Source organism: Carlito syrichta, unplaced genomic scaffold (genome assembly GCF_000164805.1).
Source record: "Carlito syrichta isolate Samal-C Ts95f unplaced genomic scaffold, Tarsius_syrichta-2.0.1 Scaffold305223, whole genome shotgun sequence".
NCBI lineage: Eukaryota > Metazoa > Chordata > Mammalia > Primates > Tarsiidae > Carlito > Carlito syrichta.
In genome coordinates this window covers 546,975-573,180 of record NW_007249319.1, presented here as the reverse complement: position 1 = coordinate 573,180, position 26,206 = coordinate 546,975, and the positions used below count along the sequence as shown (strand labels likewise).

The following is a 26,206-nucleotide window of genomic DNA, read 5'->3' as shown; positions in this document are numbered from 1 at the left end:
GCTGATTAAACTCTTTATAGGAAAGAAAAGGGTTTTCTGGAACCTGTTATCTCACTCTTTATGAAATCACCATTTTACGTTAATAGTGAAGTAATTATATTTGTGATTCTAGGTAGTCAAAGCTTTCATGGGGGCAGAGGGTGGACAAGGAAAAATGAGAGAATTTAAGTAATGAACAAGAATGACTACTTCTGTATGTCTCTCTCCATTTTAAATACTCACAAGATGTAAATATTTAAAAGACTACTAGGATACTCTTAGACTAAATCAATCTTTGGTTTTTGTTGCAGTACGCTTCCCAGGAATTAAGACTTACATTGATCCAGATACGTACGAAGACCCATCCCTAGCTGTCCATGAATTTGCAAAGGAGATTGATCCCTCGAGAATTCGCATTGAGAGAGTCATTGGGGCAGGTAAATGTAAAATCTGTGCTTTTGAACAAATTATTCCTTCCTTAATGGCTTTGTCACTGGTCTATCAACATATTATTTTAAATCTTAGCAATTGTAGTCATTTAAAAATCTTAAGGAGTGAAAAATAAAAATATCTCATATTTCATTCTAGTCTTTATTTGTAATGGAGATAAATTACAGTGAAACTAGAGTGCTTCAGGAATTTATTTTGAAAATGCAATTTCAGGAGTTTGTTATAAAGTTACTATAGATTTACTCAAGCCCCAACATCCATAGACATTCCTATAATTAGTATTCATAATGATGACCTTGAGCTCTGCAGGACCCAAAAAAGTTTTGAGAATCACCAAGGACAAATGTAATTTTATATCATTTTAATGCAAATTAGTAATTCTTCCTATGTAAACTTTTCCAATACTTGGAACACTTTTTGTTCAGCTATTCTAAATAAATAAGAATGTATGATCATGATGGATCAGCCCAAAAGAACTTACACTGTACATAAGTTAGGGCAGAGGCTAAGCTGATGTAATAAAGAGACTCCAGAATACAGATTTATTCCTCTTTCAAATTCTTGACCCAAAGTGAGTAGTCCATGCTGGCAGAGGAGCTCTCATTCAGGAGGTCTTACAAGGCCTGAGTTCTTTCTCCTCTTTGCCCTGCCTTCTCTTTGCATGCCGTCGTCCTCTAAGTGACCAAGGCTAGGTCACCAGCATATCTACTTTCCTGCATGTGAGAAGGAAAAAGAGTTCAGTCTCTTTGGCATTGTCGTTAAGGCAATGACCTGGAAATTCCAGACACATCTATTCACTTCTCGATGGTCCAAATAAAATCACATGGACACGCTTAAAAGCAAGAAGGTTTGGAGAGATAATTTCTGACAGAGCAGCCATGTGTGCAAAAAAAAGGTTGAGGTGTTTTCCTAAAATAGAGAAGGGGAGACTGGATCCTGAAGGGGAATATAGGTCTCCTCTAAATGCTGGATATCTGTGTAGTCCTATGGAGAGAGCAGAACAGACCCAAGCATGGCCATTCTGGCCAGGTTTCGTGTCTTTACAAAGACCAAAAGGAAGCAGCTGATTATCCTGTGTTCCTTTCAAAGCGCTTTTCCCCTAAAAAGACAGGCTACATAATTTGCAGGGCCCAGTATAAATTGAAAATGCAGAGTCTCTTGTTAACATAATTATTAAGAATTTTGAGGCTGGGTTCGGTGGCTCAGCCTGTAATCCCGCGCTTTGAGAGGCCAAGGTGAGTGCATTGCCTGAGCCCGCGGGTTCGAGACCCGTCTGGACAACTTGGCAAGACCTCATCTCTACTATAAATCAAAAAAAATTAGCCGGGTGTGGTAGCTCACACCTGTAGTTTCAGCTACTGGGAAGGCTGAGGCGGAAGGATATCTGGAGCCCAGCAGGTCGAGGCAGCTGTGGCCAGCAGCGGCCACTGCCCTCCAGTCTGGGCGGCAGAGTGAGACTCCAACTCAAAAAAAAAAAAAGAATTTTGAGAAAGTGACAACAGAGAGTTAAACCAACTGCAAGGTTCTTCTAAACTCAAGACTCTGTAGCAGCACAAGTTGCATGCCGGTGAAACTAACAGGTACAGAGAGAAGTAGAGCTATCTCAAGAATTACAAGGATATTTGCAGAGGTTTACTCCTGGTTTCACTCCATTCCCTGTGTAAAGTGAATCATCTCGTCTCCTGCATGGCCAGGTCTCCATCCGAAACCTGGCACAAGGGTCCTTTTGTTCTTAATTCTTGTGTTCTCAGCCAGAGAGGCTGCCCTATCAGAAAGATTAAGGACTGGGAATGGATCCAGACTCTGTATCCACTTCTGCTGGACAAAGTACACATCAACAGGCATCATTGAAAAGAATGATTACATTATATTTATTTAGCTTTGGAGTTTGTTTTCTTAAGACAACAGAAAGATGCAGAAGAGAGGAGGTTGAATAATCTCCATCATGGCCTATATTTGGCCTTCTCCCTCTGGCCCCCAAGAAAAATGATACGCTTTTTAATATTGTTTTTGTTCAATACTCACAAAGCTACAGGAGAATCATTTTCTATCGTAGCCCTGTGTGCTACAGTACAATTAAATGTCAATGTCTGAAATCATAGTATTGAGATATAAAATATAAAAGTATCCAAAGTATAGACGATATAACGAAATGAAACTTTTCTTTAGTTTTTGGATTCTTTTGCAACCAAAATAAAATTCTTCTCTTAAAAGAAATAAAACGGTTACTGTAAAAGCAAACAATAACCACAAAAGAGACTATTTTATCATCATTTTCCACCTGCTGCGTCTGAACCCTAAGTCGTAATGAGATTTCTCTCATTAGGCAAAGATAGAATACCTAAACCAAGTTGTTAATGCTATACATTAGTATCTCTTTTTAAATCTTTATTTATCTTTGTCTGTTTCAACTTTCAAACAATCTTCTGAGGGTCCTTTTACTGTTCATTTTCAGAAAAATGAAAATGAAAGTGCTTTGTGAAACAAAACTGTTGTAACCTAACTTTCCTTTTGTGCCCCGGTCAGTACTACTAATTAACTCCTATAGGTCATTGGTGTAGTCCATTTTATGTGGCCACAATACAAGACCACCTACTGGGTATTTTAAAATGAACATTAATTTATTAGGCTCAAGCTTCTAGAGGCTAGAAATTCAAGGTTGAAGGGCCACATCTGGTGAGGGGACTGCTTGCCGCCGAGATAACATAGGGGAGTGCATCACATGGGCAAGAAGGAGAAAAAGTGAGGCTGAGCTCCCCTTTTTATTACAAACCCACTGCAATAATCTCTTCACAAGAGCAGAACCCTGATGACCTAATCCTCTTTAAGGCCCCACCTCTCCTTATGTGAAAGATTAAGTTTCCAACACATGGACTTTAGGGGACACATTCAAACCACAGCGGTCATGTTTCTAAAACTCTGTATGTAGAAAAAGCTAGTGAATGTGTGGATGTTTTCCACAGCAGCACAGCGGACAAGGCATTCTTCATTTAAAGTGCAAAAGAATCAATAGCTATGTAGCATCTATGACATGACTTGCACAGCTGGTTTCTTGCCCAACAGTTAACTGTAAACACTTTCCTTAGGCTGTCTTGTATCCTTTCGTCCCCTCCCACCCCCATTCCGCTGTCCCCCACCCCACAACTGTTGAGTGTTTCTTCTCAGACTCCATTTCCTCATCATCTTTGTGCATGAGAAAGTCCTCTTGGAAATGTAAATTACATGATTTAAGTGGCAGTGCCGATGCTAGACAGAGGTAAATTGGGGTGGAGAAGTTGAGAGGGGCCAGATATCAGGTCGTGATGATTGTCAAGTGCACGATATTCAGTCAGAATTAAGGCATTGACAGGGTGAATGACAAGGAGCGCATAGATTCACAATTCATTGTTGAGGGAAAAAATCTGTGAGAACGCCATCTCTTATGGATACAAGACATGCATGCAAAGAGACAGCTACGAATGCTTTCCAGACATATGATCATCAAATATTTCTTAAATGAGTTATTAAAAATGAATGTAAAAACAGCCGTATTAATATTTTCAGTTAAAAAGGAGCATGATACCACACTAGACCCATGACATTTCTTAACACAATCACTGAACAATGTTTATTAGCTGGCTAATATTTGCTTATAAAAGGGAATGTGCTACCTAGTTTTTCATATTAAATCACGATGCTCATCAGAGATATATGTATTTAATCTGTCTTCTAAAACCTTTGTCCTGAAATTTTCAACTTTGTAACCATCAAAATACTATGTGACTAAACCACCAAAGTTTAATTTATCTGTATATATATTCTTAACATTCCCTATCTTTCCCTGTAAATTTCTCTGTTTTTTTTTTTTTTATGAATTTTCTAGGGTGCTTTTTTGTATATCAGTATTCTATTTAATAGTGGCAGTTTATCTTTGTTCATCAATATAGGCCTGAATTTCCATGAAAATGCACATTTCCATTTAAATGAGGTAAGCAGCTCTGTTGCATAGGGAACTATCAAGATCATCTATTTCCTTTGACTTTTTTTGCATCATAAAATGAAATACTGTGGACCGAGGACTGTAAAACAGAAATTCCCAGGCTAAAAGAGCCAAGTAAGATTAGGGTAGAGTCATTATTTTATACATATCTTGCAAGATAATGAGAAGAGTAGTAAACTGAATTTTTTAATCTTGGTCTGGAAAAGGCCATTGAAAAGCTGTCCCTTTTTCAGGCAGCACCAAACCTAAATCATTATAAGATAAACTTGCCTAGCAGAATATGTATAATTCTGAAACATTATTCCATTGAAAAAATCATTCTTGTGTCTCTAAGCCCGTAGGGCACCTTTCTTAAATTTGACCTTCCCTCTTTCCATGGTATCAACAGAAATACACAGTATCTTCCCGTCATTCATATTCTATCCCTTTATCTATACAAAACTCATTATTGCCTCCACTATCAGCCTTCTCTTCTCCTAGCTTAGTGTCACCATGTTTTTTCTCTTCCTATAATAGTCCAGCAAGTTATAAACGTTAGTTTGTCAGCAATCATCTGCAGGTAAAAGAAAGTCAAAAGGACAAAAAAAAAGGATTAAAAAAAAGTATATAAAAAGTGAGTGTCAACACAATGGTTTATTCAGCCTAATATTTTGGTTCTGCTATTGTCATCTTGTCTGAGGTCATATTTGCCCTTGATGATGTCCAAGGCATAATGTGTACTTTATGTACCTCTTCTAATTCCCTTGCCACCGGCAACCCAGCAGGCCTCTTCTTTCTCCTCTGGGACATATTATTTTTCAGTAATCTTAAAGAAACTTTCCCATCCTCTTTATTATTTTTGTTCCTCTTTTACACTTGTATTATTCTTTCTTGTAACAAGACAATGACAAGTGTAGGCGCTATTCCAGATGGCATTTCAAATTCTCCATTTATTAAACAACAACAACAAATTGTGTTTATGGCTCATTTCCTCTATATTTAGTTGAGATGACCCTCTCAGATGCAGGTTTTGTTCTTGTTCATCAATGTACAGAATTTATGGTAGAGGTTAGATTAATTTTATTTTGCATTCTTGAAAATACCTTTGCACAGTCAATAGACTTAGATCAGCAACAGATTCTGGCAAGGTCTCCGTGCCTCTCACTTAAGGATTTCATATTTCTAGATCAAATGACGTCATGAAGGATTGGTTTTACCTGTTCTCCATGCACATTATGATATGAATAAAAAAGACAGACTCAGGCAAGTCAGACTCAACTTTGAATCACAGCTTTGCTACTAACTCACTCTGTGAATGTTAGCAATTTCGTAATCTTTCAGAAATTTTTTCTTGTCTATAAACTGGATTTGTCATAGTAACAGCTGTCTTGCAGAATTAATGGAAGGATTAAAGATTATATACATATATGACTTGTCATACAACAGACTGTCAATAACAAACTTTATGTTCCTTTGGTTATTCTTCTAATTTGTATATTGCTAAAATATTTGGTGAAATGAAGGAAATTTGACCCATATTTCCAAAAGAGTACTCCAAGGATGTAGGGAAAGATTGGGTACATCTAATGAAGAAAAAAAATGATATTCTCTTAAGGCTAAGAACCAAAAGAGATAGAAGACCCATACATCAACAGCAACAAATTTTATTCTTTATATTGCTGTAGTATATGTTATCTCTTGCTGCATAACAAATTACCCCCAAAATTAAAACAAGAACATTTACTGTCTCAGTTTCAGTGGGTCAAGATTCAGCATGGCTTAGCTCCAACAGGTTGCTCACACGGTTACCATTAAGGTGTCAGTTGGGACTATGGTCTCACCTGAAGACTCATTTGGGCAAGGATCCACTTCCTAACTCATTTATATGGCTGCTGTCAGGATATAGTCCTTTAAAGGTTGTTGAACATAGGCCTTAATTCCTCACTGGCTGCTGGCTGTAGAACACCCTCAGATTCTTGCCATGTGGGCTTCTCTAGCATGGCAGCTTGCTTCATCAAAACTGAAAAGAGAGGCTACTAGGAAGACAGAAGTCCCAAAGTTTTATAACCTAATCATGGAAGTGATATCACATCACTTTTGCCATATTCTATTGACTTCATACTCATATCATAATATTATACTCATGTATACTACTAGACCCAACCTCCACTGAAGAGAGAGATCACAAGGAGCTGAATACCAGGATGTGTGGATCACTGCAGGACATCTTAGAAATTTTCCCACTACATGTAATACTGTTTTGTCATGTTTATGGCTCTCGGGTGGCCCTAGTTAACTGGCATCCCCAGGGGTGATTTCTCCCCTTCATTCCAATTCCCATTGTAGATGAGTCTTAGACATCATCTGATCTTAAAGGACCTTATTCTGGTTGTGCTCTTACAAGAAGGATAGTGGGGAACTGGCCAGTATCTTGGGCCAGATGCAGCAGAGTGTCAGATGACTGACTGACAGGGTGGTCTCTACCTGGAAACCATTCTCAGAGTTCAGGAGATTTCTCCTCCTTTCTTATACCTGTATCCAGTCCAAGTCAGTTACCATGTGTTTCTTTCATAAAGGGAGTTGAACTTATTCTTGTAAGATAAGCTTTGTCTTAAGGTTCATGAAAGTTTCATCTGTGTTGAGGTGGCCATGTCTCTAGGGTAACTGGGGTTTTAGGTCTTATTCTCATAGAGACCCATAAATCCCCAAGCCTAGTTGCATCATATTACTAAGTGTTGACCTTGTGAGATGTTCAATGGGCCATATGGCTATCATTAACCTTATTGATAGGATATGTCTCTTATAGTATACAACATGATTCTAAACTTGAAGATCATTTGCACTTTAAATTTAATATGAATATGTTAAAGATGGTGGGCTCTTATTCAAAATACAGCTTGAAGAATAAGTTTAGATAAATATTGGATTCAATTCTGAAGTTCTGTCTTGTAAAGAAGTGAAAGGTTGTTTATGTTCTAAGATTGTTTCATAACGCCATACACGTAATAAAGTTACCTGAGAGACCATGTGCATTCTACATTGGTGAGCAGTAAAATGTCAATTAAGGCCATAAATCTGATGGTAGGATTTGCTTATGTCACACTGTAGTTCATCTAGCACAAGATAATTAGTTGATTATTCCCATAGTGATACTTGTGTTCTCAAACTAATTGTCTATGTATTTAACTAATGACTTTTGTATAGCCTGTCCAAGTTGTCTATTGCTATGTAACAAACTATTACAAAGCCGAATGGATTCAAATAACAATAGCTTACTTATAATTCTGTAGGTCAGTCATTTGGGTTAGAATCAGCTAGAGCTAGGTGCATTTTCTGCCATCTTGCCTGAGGTCACTCCTGTGACTGCAGACATCTTGTGGCGCTACTGGATGGTGTTGCATGCCAGGCTGTTGTAATAGAGGGTCTCAGCACAGATAATTCATCTCTAATTTATATGTCCTCTCCTCCACTAACAGACTAGACGTGGCAGTCTCAAGGCAGTGTTCCAAGCAGATGAGAGCAAGAGTTGTAAGGCCACTTGAGACCTTGGCTCTGAACTCCCATATCGTAATTCTGATACATTAAGTTGGTCAAAACAAGTCACAAAGCCTGCCTAGATTTAATGAGGTAGAGAAATAGATTCTACTTCTTGATGAGAGGAACAGCATCATCACATTGCAAAGGAGCATACATAAAGGATAACAAGGAATTTGTGGACATTTTTTATAAACTGATAAGATTTTTTCACATGAATCATTTTTTGGGCCCAATGCGGAGAACAGATTATGAATGTATTTGCTATTTTGTCTCTAAGACCATTTTTCTGTGCACCCCTAATTAATGATATCAACGTTTTCCTTCTTTAGTAACTACTAGATAATCAGGCTTCGGTTAGGTACTAACCCAAGGTCTTATTCAAAATGAATAATAAAGCATCTCAGATTCAAGAGGGAAGCTAAGGAATGTATAAAGTAGGAAGGAGAAGTAGGAAGGACAAGAGAAAGAAGAGGGATCATAAGTGAGCAAAACACACATATAAATCGCTATTCAGATTCACAGAATCTAAAAGATCACTGAAGACTGGGAGACCAGATTGCATTATGGAGATTGCACTAGGCATTTAAACACACTCTTAAAGATAAGTAATGTCAAGATGCAGAAAAGGCGGTTTTAGACAGGGGAAGAATGTTAGAAGTGGTGGAAAAGAGGTGTGGAGATTGTGAAAAGGAATTTGCAACATTTTAAAGATATTTCAGAGTTTGATGACACTGGTTCTTTATTATATCTAATTTTTTTGCAAAACTGAAAACTGTTCTTTGTTTTGTTTTGGTACAAATGTAACTCTAACCTTGCTTCTTGGCTCTAAATAATGGCTAGCAACTTTTTAGTTTGGTGACTTTTTAGTTTATAATGGCATATACTTTAAGGTGATTAAATAAAAGAGGAAAGATGTTTTGCTTTCATGGGGAAAAGGGGACAAAGGAAAACAATGGATCTGTGTGCATGTGTACAAGTATCTATATGTATATCTATATATGAATATAAGCACACACATATATGTTCATATATGTATGATTGTATTAGTCAGCTCAGGCTACCATAACAAAGTACCATAGACTGGGCATCTTAAAACAACAGGAATTTATTATCTCACAGTTCTGGAGGCTGGAATCTGAGATGGGGTGTCAGCATGGTCAGGTTCTACAGAGAGCTGTCTTTTGGCTGCAAAGGGCCACCTTCCCCATGTCCTCACGTGGCAGAGATAGAGAAATGTCTATTCCTCTTTTTATAAAGCCACCGTCTTATCAGATTAGGGCCCCACCCCTATGACTTTATTTAACCTTAATCCTCCTAAAGACCACATCTCCAGACACAGTTACGCTGGGAGTTAGGGATTTGACAGGTGAATTTTGGGGGAATACAATTCAGTTCATAGTCTGAGTGTAGGGATACTAAAGAAAGCAAGATAGTACTTGATGTGAAATGTATTCACTGTTGTCTGAGTGTCTACTTTAGAAAATTTGGAATGAAAGAGTGAAAAACTGGAAATTCAGGTCTAAGTGCTGGGTTTATCTTACTGAGTGTTCTGGACTTTTAAAGATCTTGGTTCGGGCCAAGAGCTAAACCAGGGATCTCAGGGGTAGCAGTGTGTCCCGAGAGCAGGAGAACCACAGAGGAGAGAGAGAGAGAGAGAGAGAGCAATACGGTTCCCTGAGTAGAATCTGCAAAGATGGTACTTGGATGTGATTGCTGTTAAGACTATCATGAAGATATCACAAAATTAGTATGAAAGCAAAGATAAAGTTATTTGATGTGTCATCGAAGCCTAAGTGCTTAGATTAAAATGTACCTATAAACGAATATCATTCTAGTAGGAACTTCCAACAGATGTTAGAATATTTTCTTAAAGTCAAGTGTTTGAGCCTGACATGGTTTCTGATACCTATAATCTCAGCACTTCGGGAGGCCAAGATGAGAGGATTGCTTGAGCTCAGGAGTACGAGACCAGCCTAGGCAACATAGTGAGACCTTGTCACTACGAGAAAAAAAAATGAGTTGGGTGTGGTGGTGGGTGCATATAGTCCCAGCTACTCACAGGTGAGGGGAGCTATGGTGAGCCATGACCATGCCACTACACTCAAGCCTGGGCAACAGAGCAAGAACCCAGCTCAAAAAAAATAAAAATAAAAAATAAGGTTTTGATATTGTATCACAACCGTTATGAACATAAGTGCTTTTTTTTTAACCAACTGCTCTCTGATTACAATAGAGAAGTGCCTTCATCTTATCAGGAAACAATATTTATATCACAAATAGAGAAGAGTTCTTCCCTGAAGTTTTTTGGCCCTGCCACTCGATAACCAGTTAGTCCATCTATTGCTGGAAATTTTATAACCTTCCCTCACAATGAGTGGCATTTTCTGACCCAAGTTTTATCTTTTCCTTATCTTGTCTCCAGAATTTAGAGTTCATTTTATATTTGTCCTTCAAAATCCTTTTCAACTGGGGAGAAGCTTCACTCTAAGTTATGACAACGGGTGCTAGCAAGTTTACCTTTCTGAGCTTTAATTTCCTTATCAGTGAAATTTACAAAAAAGAGAGATACCTTTGCTCCCTCATGATTGTTGTGAGAAGCAAATGAGATAAAGAAGATTATAAGTGACCATCCAACCTTTATCAGAACACCACCAGTGAAAGTGTTCCCTACTGCATCAGATAGCCCATTCCCTTTGGAACAGTTCCAATAAGTCCAGGATATTTGTGAGTAGAAATGTGCTTCCTTATAACACTGCATATTATTTTATAACTCTGCCCACTGGTTCCTGTTCTGCAGAATTGAACCTGTACGAAGTAAACCTAATCCTTCTTCCACACTGCACCATGCCCCTTCACATATTTGAAGACAACATGGGAAACTCGTAAATCTTTTTTGACCAGCCTAAATTGTCTAAATCGTTCATTCATTTTTATCTGACATGATTTCTGGATACTTGGTCCTTCTGATCACCTTACTCTGGAGAACTAGAGTTTTTCTCTAAGTCTTTTCAAAATTGAGCCCAATGTTCCAAATGTTTTATATTCAACATGGAAAACGTAGGGTTGGCATTGTTTTCTGCTATGCCTTGATTACTGCAGCCTGAGTTTACATTTGCTTTTTGGACATTTGCCACACACTGTTGGCATAGGGAGAGCTCACTACCAGATTATTCCCAGTGGTCTTTCTCAGAGGAGTTATACTTGTCCAACTGACTTTGTTACATTGAGCAATACTATATTTTTATATGCCCACACTATATATCTATGTAAATCAATACATATTTTCTGTGTATCTATACAAACTTATATTTTATCATATTCCCATTTCATAAATATTCCTATTAAATTTCATTGTGTTTCTATAAGTAAATTTTCTCTACCTCTCCATGTCCTTTCCCATCTCAATTAGATCAGCCAGTATAATCATTGCCCTTTCCTGTAACTTCTGTGATTTGTTCCACCTTGCAAGTTAGCTGTGTGTCCTTATCACAACAGCTCAGAGCTCCCAGTGTGGTCATCATTTAGTGTACACTCTCATTTTCTTCTCCATTGGGACAATGAATGGCGTTTGCATTGTTGGAATACTGTATTCAATAGATACCTATCTCTCGCCCTTTATGGAATCTCTGTTCATGAAATTGCACCCAATCCATGTACATTTTTTAAGTGCCACCCTGAAGTTTAATATCTACAATTACGCCCAGTGCCTTTTTCCTAGGCTGTTAGGTAACTTAAAGTGAAAATAGTTAGCATCTCCTCAAGTCCCCACCCCTCACGTTTCATCAGTCTTTCTTCAGAACTAAATTCAAATAACAGCTCTGCTGACTTTTTGAAGGATGGGAATAGCAGCAAGGTAGGCATTTATGATCTTTTCTAGCCTCTCATTTATGTCTTTCAGGTGGAGTAAATACATTCACAGGATGGGAAAGTGTGTTTTGTAAGGACAGCTTGAGGCCTGAAGCACATGGACTTTCCATGTGATCTAATACAGTTTATTGTTTATATGGAAACTTCTGATATTCTGTCTGCCAGAACTTTTCTCCAGGGTTTCCATCTGGCCTCTACTTATCAGGGAAGAAAGTATCTCCTTGATATTAATAGTAAACAAGAGTTATTAAACATTTACATGTTTGGGGTGATCTTCCCCTGTATTAACATCTCTTTTGGTTATCATGACCCCAAGAATCACAAGAAGCACATATGTCCATTTTATAGGTAAGAAAACTAAGACTTGGAGAGATTAAATTACTTGGTCAAGGTGAAGCAGCTTGTAAGTAGTAAAGCCAGGGTAGCCCTGTTTATAGCTCATGCTCTCATTAACCACAACTTCATTACAACCTTTTATATTTGTAAATCTATACCTCATCTGTAAGAATATCTTCTCCTGGCGCTTGTACAATTGCTGTTTCTTCATTTCTTTTTTCTCAGCAATTGCTATCTCTTAAACCATCCTTCATTGCACAGTCTTCACCTACCTTAGGTGAATTTGGCTGTATTCCTTGTTTTCATTCTAGCCACCTGTCAATCTGTCTGTCTGCAGTCACTTTCCAACTCCATGACATAAAGACTGTGTTCTTTGCTGACTAGAAACTCTATGGTTTGTAGGCAGAAAAGGAATTACCACTATCTAACTTAAGTGCATTAATGCACCAAAAAAACCAACTGCCTCAGCAAGACCAATATTAATGTGAATATTGATTATTGTCATAAAATCATTCTTTAGAGTAAGATAAAAAAATTTCCCCCATTTAAAGCATGATTCACTTGTTCTACACGGCCCATCAATTTATCATCAAACACTGTCAGCTCTGCATTCAAATATATACCAGAACCAACCACCCTGGCCAACCAGCCAACATCCCTCCTGGTCTCCCTCCTTCCAGCATTGTGTGGCACGTTCTCCTCTCATGGAACCCTAGACCTGGATGATGCCTTGGGAAGGTAAACCAGACTGTATCCCTTCTTGCTTGAAGCCCACCAATCATGTTGCTCCATTCTGAGCAAAAGCCTGGTGCCCTTCTTAGCTGCCTTCTCAAATTCATCTCCAACAACCTCTCCTTCACTCACTGTTCCGACAACATCTGTGTCCTTTCTTTCTTCAATGTGCCACGTGCACTCCCATTTCAAGATGCACTTGATCTAACTGGGAAGCTAACTGGGAAGCTCTTACCGCCAGTGTCGATTGTCATGGCTCCATCACTCCCTCATTTCCTCCAAACTTTGTGACAATGTGAATTCCTCAGAGAGACCTCTCAGGTTCTTTGTAAAGTAGCAACCCTCCTTCTGTGCTCCATTTCCCCCATGCCCTGTCTTCACTCCACAGCATTTATTACCAACTGACTTATGTATGTGTTTTGTTTTTGCTTCAGTCTTCCTCTTTCTCCCACCTATCTTCAGTCCTTAAAGCCATATTTGGCATGTGGTAGGCACTATCTAAATTGTAATTAATGGCTATTAATTCACAAGTACTTATCTATCTGTTTCATGACTTTATTTTCAAAAAGGTTATAGCCTAGTGTGGGCTGGAGGTGAGGGAAGCAAGATCGTAATTCCCCCTATGCATTCCTGATGTTAAGTGCTGTGATAGAGATTGATGAGGTTGCATCTGCCTTTCAGAGAAAAGGCATGTGTATCACATTGAATTTTAGGAGATTAGATAGATTGCAATTAAAATGATCACTCTAATGTCAGTGTGGAGGAAGGAGTTAGTTGAGCAGTGACTGACAGCAAAGAAACCAACAGGAATGCAGGGATTCGTGAAAAAGCCAGGCAACAGAACAGTCTCAGGTTTTTGACCAGAATGATTAAGGTAAAAAAAACACACAGGAATACTGAGAGACAATTTGACATGTCAAGATCACGTGGACGAATCAAATCAAGCCAAGAATGAAAGTCTGTGCTATTTTCTAATATTTTGATGAACATCACTATGTGCTTGATAATATTAAATAACACTTCTTTACCTCATTGCCTTTAATTCCTGTGAAGACAAGAAATGAAAGATTATAAGAGATTAGTTGTAATGTAGAGCTCCACTTCATGGGAAGCAAATCCAAAAGACACAATATTCAGGTCCAAATGGGCATGACAGGGACAGCAAAGGAGAGGTAAAGTCTGCCCAAGAGTAGGTGGGAATGTTATGCTTGCCAGAGTCACCAGAAGGATTTGTTGTTGGTTAGAAGGCCTAGTTATTTCAGAAGCCATTATCTGGCTAAGGAGAGAAAGGTGAAGAAGCAGGAAAGAGAGTTAAATTTCATTTTTTTTTAAATTAGGTTAAAAAAAACAATAAATGCGACTATGCTATTATATTTATGTATTGGCCTGCTAAGGTTGACTTGTTGGTTGATGAACAGATGTCTACAGTACTAGAGAATACTGGTGCCTTTTACCTTTACTCTGTAAAGTCTACCAGAACTCTGCAATAGGCAAAATTCTATAATAGTCTAAAGAATTGAGGGCTGACAGATTTCCATTTCAACTGTAGAAAGTTTTGAATTGTTTCCATCCTTTAAAAAGTTTTAAGTTTTAAATGAAAATAACTTGCACATATCTTTACAAATAGAAGGTCTTGTAATAAAAAAAACAAGAATACCCCTTCTTCTCTTGAGTTCCCATCAACCTCAATTCTTGTTCATGAGTGGTGGCAAATTTTAACGAATTCTGTTTTTTAATTCTGATGATGACTTCTATATGATTTTGACATTAAATATCTACTGACTTCCTGTTATCACAGATAAAGATTTAGTTTTCTTATCTCTTCTCTCCTTTTATTAGAGTTGTTACCTTTGTAAGTGATGATATCTTTAAAATGTAAATATTGTATTTAAGTTTCTATATCTGGTTCCCACAAATACAGGCACAATTTTATACCTTAAAAATAGCTATATTGATAAATAAGTAAAAAATAATTAAAAATAAACAAAAAGCTTACCACCATAAACTTTATATCAATGGTAGTTCCTTACCTATGACCAAAATGCAAAACGTACAAACACAAACATAACAATTTTCAAATTATTATGCAGTCATGTGTCACTTAACAGCAGGGGTAGCCTCTGAGAAATGCGTTGTCAGACAATTTGGTTGTGGCACAAACCTCACAGAGTGTGCTTACATAAATCCCAATGGTCGTGTCTACTCCACAACCAGACTATTTGCTATAGCTTCTTGCTCCCAGGCTACAAACTTGCTCAGGACAAGCATGTCACTGTACTGAACACTGTAGGCAGTTGTAATGGTATTTGTATATCTGAACATACCTCAACATAGAAATGGTATAGTGAAAGCATGCTATAACAGATGAAGCACGATACACCTATACAGGGTATACAGGACACGTACCGTGAATGAAGTTTGCAGGACTAGAAGTTGTTCTGGGTGAGTCAGTGAATGAGTAATGAGGGAATGTGAAGGCCTAGCCATTGCTATATAGCATGATTTGCATTATAAACGGAATACTTAGACTACACTAAATTTATTTTTAAGATGAGTTTTCTATCTCCAATAATAAACTCACTTTAGTTTACTATAACTTTTTACTTTCTAAACTTTTAATTTTTTTTAACTTTTTGACTCTTTTGTACTAACACTTAGCTTAAAACATAAAAACATAGCTATACAAAATGCTTTTATTCCCTTATATCTTTATTCTATAAACTTTTTTCTGTTTTCAATTTTCTCCTTTACTTTTTAAACTTTTTAATGAAAACCTAAGACACCACCGGGCTCGGTGGCTCAGCCTGTAATCCCGCCCTTTGGGAGGCCGAGGTGAGTGGATTGCCTGTGCCTGCGGGTTCGAGACCCGTCTGAGCAACTTGGCGAGACCTCATCTCTACTATAAGCCCAAAAAATTAGCCGGGCATGGTAGTGCACGCCTGTAGTTCCAGCTACTCGGAAGGCTGAGGCGGAAGGATTGCCGGAGCCCAGCAGGTCGAGGCTGCAGTGTCCGGGAGCGTGCCACTGCACTCCAGTCTGGGTGACAGAGTGAGACTCCAACTCAAAAACACAACTAAGACACCAACACACACATGACCTAGGCCTGCACAGTGTCAGGAGTGTCAATATCACTGTCTTCCACCTCCTCGTCTTGTCCCATTGGAGGGTCTTCGGGTACAACTCCCATGGAGCTGTCATCTCCTAGGAGAACAGTGCCTTCTGGAATACCTCCTGAGGGACCTGCCTGAGGCTGTTTTTTAGTTAACATTTTTTAAAAAATAAGTAGGAGTACACTCTAAAATAACAATAGAAAGTATAGTAAGTGAAGATATGACTGGTAATATTGTCATTTATTATCACTGTCAAGTATTATGTATTGTACATGGTTGTATATGAGGCGCTTTTATGGCAGTGCAGTAGGTTTGTTGATACCAGCATCACCACAAACACGTGATCATAGCATTGTACAATGATGTCAGGAAGGGTATGATGTCACTGGTGATAGGAATTTTCCAGCTCCATTATAATCCTATGGGACTACCGTCATATTTGCAGTGTGTCATTGACCGAAATGTCATTATGCAGCACCTGATTGTACTCATGTTTGTAAAATGTTTTGGTCCATACTGCTAAGATTTCTGATAAGAGAACTCAGGGTAGTCATTTCTGACAAAGTGGAAAGAGAGAAAGATTTAGCTCTTCTTGGCCTAACTGCTGAATTTTTATGTCCTATTTGATGATGCCACTTCCTCCAGAGTGTTTGCTCTTCTGGTGTCCTGTTGGTAATGCTGCCAGAAATTTATAGCTGCACTTCTCTAGAGCAGGATGAGACAAACTCATGGCCCACAGGTAAATTGCCTGTTTTATTGGCACACAGCCACGCCCTCTTGATTACTTATTGTCTATGGCTGCTCTTGTGCTACAATTGCAAAATCAAATCCTTGTAACAGACAGAATTGCCCACAAGCCTAAAATACCTATTATCAGGCCCTTGACAGAAGAAGTTTGCCAAGGCCTGCTCCAGACTACTCTAGACTGCAGCATCTTTTGTAGTATGGAGACGCAACCACATAAGCAGTCGTGTTCCTAAAACCTCTCTCTGCCCTCGTGCATTCAGGTTGATGCATGAGTCTCACCCTTTCTCCTCATCACTTGACTAAGTTAGAACCACTATTTTCTTTTTCTGAGTTGGAGCCTCACTCTGTCGCCCAGGCTGGAGTGCAGTGGCACGCTCACAGCCACCACAACGTCGACTTGCTGGGCTCAGACGTTCCTTCCACCTCAGCTTTCCAAGTAGCCGGAACTACAAGCACGCGCCACCACACCCAGCTAATTTTTTGATTTATTGTAGAGATGAGGTCTCGCTAAGTTGCCCAGGTTGGTCTCGATCCCATGGTCTCAGACAGTCCTCTCACCTCGGCCTCCCAAAGTGCTGGGATTATAGGCATGAGCCACTGCGCCTGGCCTAGAACCACTATTTGCTATGTCCCATGATCTTCTTTTCTCTTAATTTAAAGCCTTCATTTTGCTGGAACCAATCTTCCAGCAGCTTCTTGATTAAGAGTAGAAAGTTTGCAGGGGAATTATGTTTTCTAGATTCTTTTATACCTGAAAATGTCTTTCAATAAGTATAATAAATCTTTAGTCTGGGAATAGAATTTTGAGTTAAAAATCTGTTTCCCTCTGAATGTGAAAGGCACCGCTTCACTGTCTTCTGGGTGACAGTATCCCTGCTGACAAGTTCCATGCCAGGAGGAGTCTGCTTGGAATTACATATTCATGTTCTGTACATATAGAGGGCCTTTCAATCCAGAGATGTTAGTTCTTTGAAAATCTTTAGTATTAATTCTTCACTAATTTCTTCACCTGCATGCTCATTATTCTCTCTGAAATTTCTGTCAGTTACTTATGCAATTCCTGGATTGAACATTTGCCTTTCTAAAAATTAAACTCGGTGTTCGTGTTTATTCTTTGTAGCTACAGATTTGTTCTATTTTCTAGCTGACTTCCTCAGCAATATCTATGAATCTCCAAAGACTTCTCTTGAGTATTTTTTTCTCCTATCATTCTAATTTACAGGTGTCTCTCTAATTTTCTGGTTTATTTCAACATCCAAAGCTTTCTTCAGAGGTGAAATATTTGTAACGCATCACTGTTGCGTTGTTTCTTCTAGTTTCCTTGTTTCTGTTTGACTATTCCTGCCTTCCCTTTTAGTACTGGGGTACTTGTCTCATATGTCAGGTGCTCCTTGGCTTTCCGTTCTTACTTACAGGTGAGGGTCTGATTGGAGGCTCTGTGCAAGCATGCAGGCATGTCTGCTGGGCCTCACGTTGGGTAGTGAGATGGCTGTTTTATTAGAGATTCTCAAATGCCAACATGTGATTTTTTTTTCAACCTGAGAATATTCATTTTTCCAAAAAATGACTCTTCAGATACTTTATGGAAATCAGTGGTCTACTCTTTTTTTATAAAACTTTAAAACTCTACCCTTGCCCTGTCTGGAGCCCATGTTTTACTCCTGCCCTTTGCTGTAATGAGCACATCTCAACAAGGAATCCATAGAAATACCCTCCTTGTGATTTTCCCTTGTGTTTACAAAAGCTATCCCTGGTATTCCTTTTTGTGTCCTGTTACACCTATCAGTAGTCCCCAGTCAGGTCAGTTACTCCAAAAACTTCCTGAACTCTCATTTGCTGGAGTCCCATCTCTTGCTGTCTTTGTTTCTGAGGGCTCACACCTATGATTTCCTTTCCTATTATTAGAGGAGCTTCAGAGATGGAAAGAAGATAAACACGTGTACATGTTTGCGCTACCATCATGGCCAGAAATCAGGCCTACTGTGTTTTCAGTAGTCTACAAAATGACATAAGCACTAGAGAGACCTCAAAAATCAGTATATTTTTCCAATATATATTGATTTCTGACTTCTTCCTTCCTTTTAAACCTTAAGCCTTTTCCATGTCATTCTTTACAACATGAAACAAGACTACTGTAATTATTTCAGTGTATCTTCCTATATAAACTTTATATATTTAACGTTAAAAATCAATTAGTGTTATTCACAATACTTTGTTTCAAGAACATGTTGTGCTTACTTTTGATTAAATTAAACATAAAACCAAATGATGCATAGTGAAATAGGCTGGTCTATTTTTATCTAAAGATAGCAGCAAGTGTGTGGATATACCCGTTTTATAATATCTCAAATTTTTCTCTGTAGATGCAGACTAAACACAATATATTTTACTTTTTAGTGTGGATTTTTTAAATCATTGCTCTTTTTTAATCAAAAAGAAATATCGAGTCCATGACAAATGATGTTCAGTTTTCCCTTATTCCATGAGCTTGAACATGAGCACTGTCAGATTTTCCTTTATTCATGATTTTCTCTGCAGTGAAATCTAAAGCAATAGCCTCACCTTCCATTATTTACTAAAGAAAAAAAGAAACAGCAACAACAACAATTTAACATCTTTCTGTACTCTGCTTGAAGTCCCCAAAAACTGCATTTAAAAGTTTCTGAAAATTATGGAGTTAGCCGGGCTCAGTGGCTCAGCCTGTAATCCCGCGCCTTGGGAGGCTAAGGTAAGTGGATTGCCTGAGCCCGCGGGTTCGAGACCCGCCTGGGCAACTTGGCGAGACCTCATTTCTACAATAAATCAAAAATTAGCCAGGCATGGTAGGGCGTGCCTGTAGTTTCAGCTACTTGGAAGGCTGAGGCGGAAGAATCGCCGGAGCCCAGCAGGCCGGGAATGGCCACTGCACTCCAGTCTGGTAGACAGAGTGAGACTCCAACTCAAAAAAAAAAAAAAAAAAATTATAGAGTTTATTCATCTCAATTTCAAAGAGTTATATGATTCTACACCTTTTTCTTAAACTCTTGACTGCAGAATACAATATGGCTAAGGTTAGGACATACTTAAAATTTGTAATAATTGAGAATGGTCAGTAATTTCTTGAGCTCTTGAACTAATAAACAGAACCAGATGTTATTTATGTGATTTTAGCAGATACACCTGCTGAAATCAAGTAGCAGAGTTGATTCCATTATATTCTCTTCCAGACATGGCAAATTGTGCTATCTAATTTTGAGTGGCTACTGTTTTCCATGTCTAATTAGAGAGTGCAGAAAATATATTCAGTTTCAAGTTGTAAGTACCAACCCAAAAGTATAGATTTTTGAATGGGTTAAAAATCTAAGAATCTGCTTCAGAAGCATGTTCCTAGAATGCCAGACTGATAAGAATTTTCAAGTTCTACTTTCTATGTACTATTTCCTATCCTTAATCCTATCAGGATTATCATACTGATGAGAACAGTAGTTCACCCTAAACATGAGCACGGTAATAGACCTTATGGGAAAAGAAAAATGTTTATCTCCTACTGAGGTTCCAAAATGATGGCTGTCTTCTGGAATCCCTGAATTAATTAATTTTTTTCTCATCAGTAGCTCATTCTATTGATATCAGTGGCTTCATTTAAACAAGCTTGAAACTCCTAGTATCTTTTTTATTTTTATAGTTCAGTAAGGAGTTTTATGAAATAATTTAATTTATATAAAGCACTAAAATTGTTCCCTAGTACTTTCTTAGCTGTTATTATTATTATTTCCATGTATAGGAAGCAGTGAGAGCAAGTGTATTAAGAAATAGCAATTTTTCCACATTTTATAATGCCTATGCTCCAGTTCGAAAGGTTACCTATTCTCTGTGAGTAATTTTTTATAATTTTGAAAGTACATTCAACACTTAGGATAAGAGTTTTGGATTCCACTTTCTTGCACCGCTCAACAATGAGGTTTATAAGAGCATATTAAAACAATGTAAAGCAAAAATTGACAGTATTAATACAACCAGAAACTGACAAATCTGTCAATATGGTAGGAGTTTTCAATACACTTCATTTAATAAGATTGAGTTATTACTAGATTGAGTAGAAACAACTAGTAAAGCTGGAAGATCTGAAATATACAATTTTTAAAAATCTATTTGTTGAATACACAGATATAATAAACTCAAGTTTGCAGAATAACAGTCTCTTCAAACAGACACAAAATATTTATGAAAATTGACTATGTCCTATGCCATAAAGCAACTAATTTCTAATTTTTTTAATTTCCAAAAGAATACAATTAAGTTAGAAATAAATAATAGACTGATAACTTTAAAAGTTAGAGCATTTGAAACAATTTTAAATACTCCTGGATTATTTTCAATGTAATTAAATAACATTTAAATAACCCATGAGTTATTTTAATATACTCTAGAAAATTACTAGGACTAAATAATAATGAAAAACTACATCTGCTAGTGTTTAAAATTTATGGGGTACAAGTAATGCAATACTTTAGCGGTAAATATACAGCCTTTAAATGCTTATTTTAGAAAGAAAGAAATGATGAAAATTAAAGAGCTAAGCATTCAACTTAACAACTTAGAAAAAGGGAAAAGGAATAATCACAAAGAAAGTTGAAGGAACAAAATAGTAAAGATGAGATCAAAAGCAGTAAAATAGCAAACAAAATAGCAACAAAATTGAAAGTTCTTTTCTCAAAAACACTAATAAAATTGTGAAACTCTGACAAAACAGATCAAGAAAAATTTAAGGTATAATTAAACAATATTAACAGATGAAAAAGGAAAAGAAGATAAAACTGCTGAAAAATTTTTTTTAATCTATAGGAAAATGTTATAAACAACTTTATGGTAATAAATGTGAAAATTGCATGAAATTTCTAGAAAAACTCACCTCAGGAGGAATAGGAAATGACATTGTCCTATATCCATTACATCAACTATATCGGTATTTAACATTTCTTCCCCACAAAGGAAATTTCAAATCCAGATTTTGAGAGGATTTTTTTGGGCAAACTTTGCCAAGCACATAATCCCCAAAAAACAAATAAATTCAATTTCACACAAACTCTTTCCAAGAATATTGAAATTTTGCCCCCTCAGGCAAATCTGGGAGCTCATAAATTGATTTGACATGCATTTCTCAATCCCAAGGGATGAAATATTTACCTAGTATAACCTAAGTTTCTTATCTGTTTGTGCTCATGTAGGAACTAGTCTTTGCCTTCTGCCCTCTACCAAAACACAAATCATGCACCAAAACTTGAAGTCTCCTTGAAAAATATCTGGTACTAAATGGTCTGAATGTTCTTATACCTGAGCATAAACTTCTAATGGTGAAATTTCAGTGTGTGATGATAAACTGGAGAAGTATTTGGGAGGAAGATTTCACCTTCATATTCAAACATTGAGATGAGTCACTAATTGTGTCATCATTTCTCCGTATTAGAATTTTAAAGTCTGATGACATTGATGACTGTCCAAATTCCTCATTTTATGTTGGGTTAAGAATGAACTTTAAAATACCTTTTTCATAAAATAATTCAAAAATTTCATGTTTTTTATATAGATTTCTAGATGTGAAATCTCAATTGTTATATCTTAGTTATTACTGAATTTCCATAAAAATTATAAGACTTTAATTTCCACAAAAATTATAAGACTTTGATGTGTACAGGAAAATTTCAACCCTCTGGAATGCTGGGAAATGGAGTCTAAGAAATTCTGTGTTTCATAATTTAAGGGGTTTTTTGTAATTTCCAGTCTTTTAGGTATTTTCTACAATTATTTCCAAAACGCATTATTCACCTGTCATAAATTGTTAAAACATTAGAAGATTAATCTTTTTCTAACACATAAAGAAAATTCACAATAACAGAAACAAGAATGAACAGAAGATCTTGCCCATAGACCAAATAACTGAAATACAACCCCATTTTGGTGTATATCTTCCAATCTGTTTTATAAGCATAAAGTTTATATTTTATATTATATTATATTTTCATAAAGTTGTAATCACATGTATATACATAAGTTTCTTTTATACTCACTAATACAACATTTGCAGTTTCCATGTTATTACATATAACTTATTTTAACAAATCCCTTTTAAAAAAACGGAAATCCATACCAATTTTTTCTGTTTTTTTAACTTGTCTGTACTACTGAATTCCATATGAGTTATTACAGAGCAACATTTTTGCAATTTAAAATTTATCAAAATTTCAATCATTTACAGTAATTGAACAATAAACACTTACATTATTATTATTGAAGCAAAGCCAAAATAAGCAATGAAATAATCTCTGTTCATTGATACAGCCAACCTAACAAAAACGCCCGGTATATATTTCATTAATTCTAAGATACTTTTTTGTCCTTACTTTAACACTGAATTTGGGTGACATCTTATAATTGACAACAATTTGTAGCTTAATTGGTAGCAGTAGTTCCTTCTTGGAAGTATGCATAGCAATGGTATATTTTGTAATCTAGGACTCAGTGAAGAACAATATTTTTTAAAAAATAAAATAATGAAGCATGAATTTTTTTAAAGTATGATGAATGTCTTGTGAGAGACAAACTGACTGATAAAATCATACCTGAAATAATGTTGACATTAGTGAAAATAGAGCTTTAGCATGAAAACAAACTTTTTCATGTTTATTATTCTATTAGAACATCTGCCTGTTATGATCTCTGGAGAATAAATAAAATCACATTAAAATGTCTACAATTCTAAATTATGGTTTAATTTACAAAGGTGTTAGTGATTATCTATGAATTTTTTTTAGTTTAAGATAAAATAGTCTAATAACAGTTTTTTTATAAACCTCTATGCTGATTACCCTTATTGCCTGACTGTCTTATTTGTGCTAGTACAGAAATATCTGCATACTGGGGTAAATGTTGTTCTCTCACAGTTGTCTTCTCAATTAACCCTTGAAACGGTTTAGTGTGTTTGTACTTTCACATAGAGTTAAATACTGATGTACGGTCTATCATGAAGATATTCTTTCAATAAAGCATTTAGTAGCAATAGGTACCCATGGTTTTCAATATGATAAACTCTAGAGGATTTAGAAGCCAAAATCACTGTCCTCAAAATAGCACAGTTTATATTGGTGGGAATGTAAATTAGTGTAGCCATTAGGAACAGCAGCATGGAGTTCCTCAGAAAATTAAGAATAGAACTACCATATGATCCATCAATCCCACTACTGGGTATATAGCCAAAGGAAATGAAAGCAGTTTGTCAAAGAGATATCTGCACTTCTATGTTTATTGCAACTCTTCACAATAGTTTATTGGCTATTTGCAATAGCCAAGACGTGGAATCAACCTGAGTGTTCATCAACAAACAAATAGATGAAAAATGTGACACACGTATACACACACACACACACACACACACACACAGAAATACTAATCAGCCATAAAAAAAGGAAATCCCATCATTTGCAGCAACAAGTATAAGCTTAGAAGATAGTATGTTAAGTGAAACAAGCCGAGCGTAAAGGACAAATAATGCATAACCCTACTCATGTGGAATCTAAAAAAATGTATGTCATGTAAGTAGAGAATAAAATACTGGTTACCAAGGCTGGGGAGAATGGAGAGAGGTTGATGATATTGTGCAAAGTTACAGTCAGATAGAAGAATATGTTTGGATGTTCTAGTGCACAATTGGATGACTATAGTCAACAATAATGCATTGTCTTTTAAAATAGCTAGAAGAGAGGATTTTGAATGTTCTTACCACAAAGACACAGCAAGCGTTTAAGATGATGGATAGGCTAATTATCCTAATTTGATCATTACATAAATGTATATATTTATAATTATTATGTGTTGATTTAAAACACAACCAAAAAATTTCACAGCATAATGGGAGAGGTAAATGAACAAAAATTACAATTAATGGGAGAAATGCTGTTAACAGAAGAATGCAAAAAGGAGCATTCTCAGTACTGAGAAATTGTACTTAAAAGAAGGATATTATTCAGCCTAAAATGGAAACTAATGTTTGAGAATTAGGTTATCAGGTCCACTACCAGGGAAATGAGGGCCAGTTGGAAGCCCAAACTTTACCTGTATGCAGTCTACCTATGTAGTTAGTCCTCACTTCTACCACACATCTCTATAATTTAAAAAAAAAATGAGAATTTATACTGTACCAAGCCCTGTGCTAAGTATCATCTTTGAATTATCAAGTCAGTGTTTTTAAATAAACTCAAATTATTATAAAGATCTTGAAGTCAATAAGTCCAAAATCAGCTTTCCTGGCTAAAAGCAGGGTGTTGGCAGGACTGATGCCTTTGGAGGGCTTCTGGAAGAATCTGTTTTCTCTCCTTTCCCAGCCTCTAATGATGGCCTGAATTCCTTGGCTGCAATGCCGTCTCCATCTTCAAAGTTATCAACATAGCATCTTCAAATCTCTCTCTGACTCTCTTGCCTCTGTTTTCGTCATCCCACCTCCGTCTAACTGTGTTTCTTAGCCTCCCGCTTAGAAGTACACCTGTGATTACACTAAGCCTACCTGGATAATCCAGGATAATCACCACATCTCAAGATCATTAATTTAATATGTTTGTAAAGTCATTTTTGCTAAATAGGGTAGCATATTCACAGATTTTGTGGATTGGAATGTAGACATCTTTGAGGAGCCATTATTCAACCAATCACAGCTACTAAATGAATTAAGAGATGAAGGGCAAATGGGTTTAGGAGATGTTGTGGACTGAATTGTGTCCCTGCCAAAACTCCTGTGTTGAAGGTCTCATGTCCAGTGTGACTATATTTGGAGATAGGACCTTTAGGAGATAAATAAGGTTAAATGAGGTCATAAGGGTAGGGTTCTAATCTGATAGGATTCATGACCTTTAAAAAGAGGAAAAGAGAGATGCCTCTCTTTTGACACATACACCAAAAAAAAAGCCAGGAACCCAATGAGGAGGCAGCTGCCTATAAGCCAGGAAGAGAGTCCTTAACCAAGAGCCGAATAGCTGGACTTCCCAACCTACAGAACTGGAAGAAAATAGCTTTCTGTTGTTTGCACCACCCAGTCTGACAATTTATTATGGCAACCAGAGCAGACTATGACAAGAAATGATGATGAGGTGGTCCCTAGATGCTTATGCAAGTGTAGCATTCAAGAAAAAAAATCTGAGCCACAAATGTAGATTTGGCACTTAACAGCCTAAAGGCAGTGGATGGTGGTGGTGAAAGACATTGACCTGAGATAGTATGTACACTGAAGACAGGATATAGCTGAGAACAGAACCATACGTTTCTAGTAACACTACTATCCAATTATCCAAACGTGTTCAGTGTCTGCTTGTGGGAGGAGAGACTGGCAGATGGTTGAACTGGTTGTAGGCTTCAGTCGCAGAGCATTTTGGCCACAGAACAAGTGGGTGTGGGTGGTAACAGTATTAGAAGCTGCCAGAGACTTTGCTAGATATGTTATCTCCCTTTATTGACTGTAGTTCTG

The 26,206-nt window shown here is 37.0% G+C and overlaps 1 protein-coding gene across 1 annotated transcript in view; it reads left to right on the top strand.

Annotated features, from left to right (window-relative positions):
- EPHA6 (EPH receptor A6) overlaps nucleotides 1-26,206 on the top strand; it is a 338,000-nt gene that overhangs the window by 85,847 nt on the left and 225,947 nt on the right. The window contains exon 6 of the mRNA XM_008061379.2: nucleotides 291-416. Coding sequence (XP_008059570.2) covers nucleotides 291-416 — 126 coding nt within the window. The remainder of the gene's footprint in view (nucleotides 1-290; nucleotides 417-26,206) is intronic.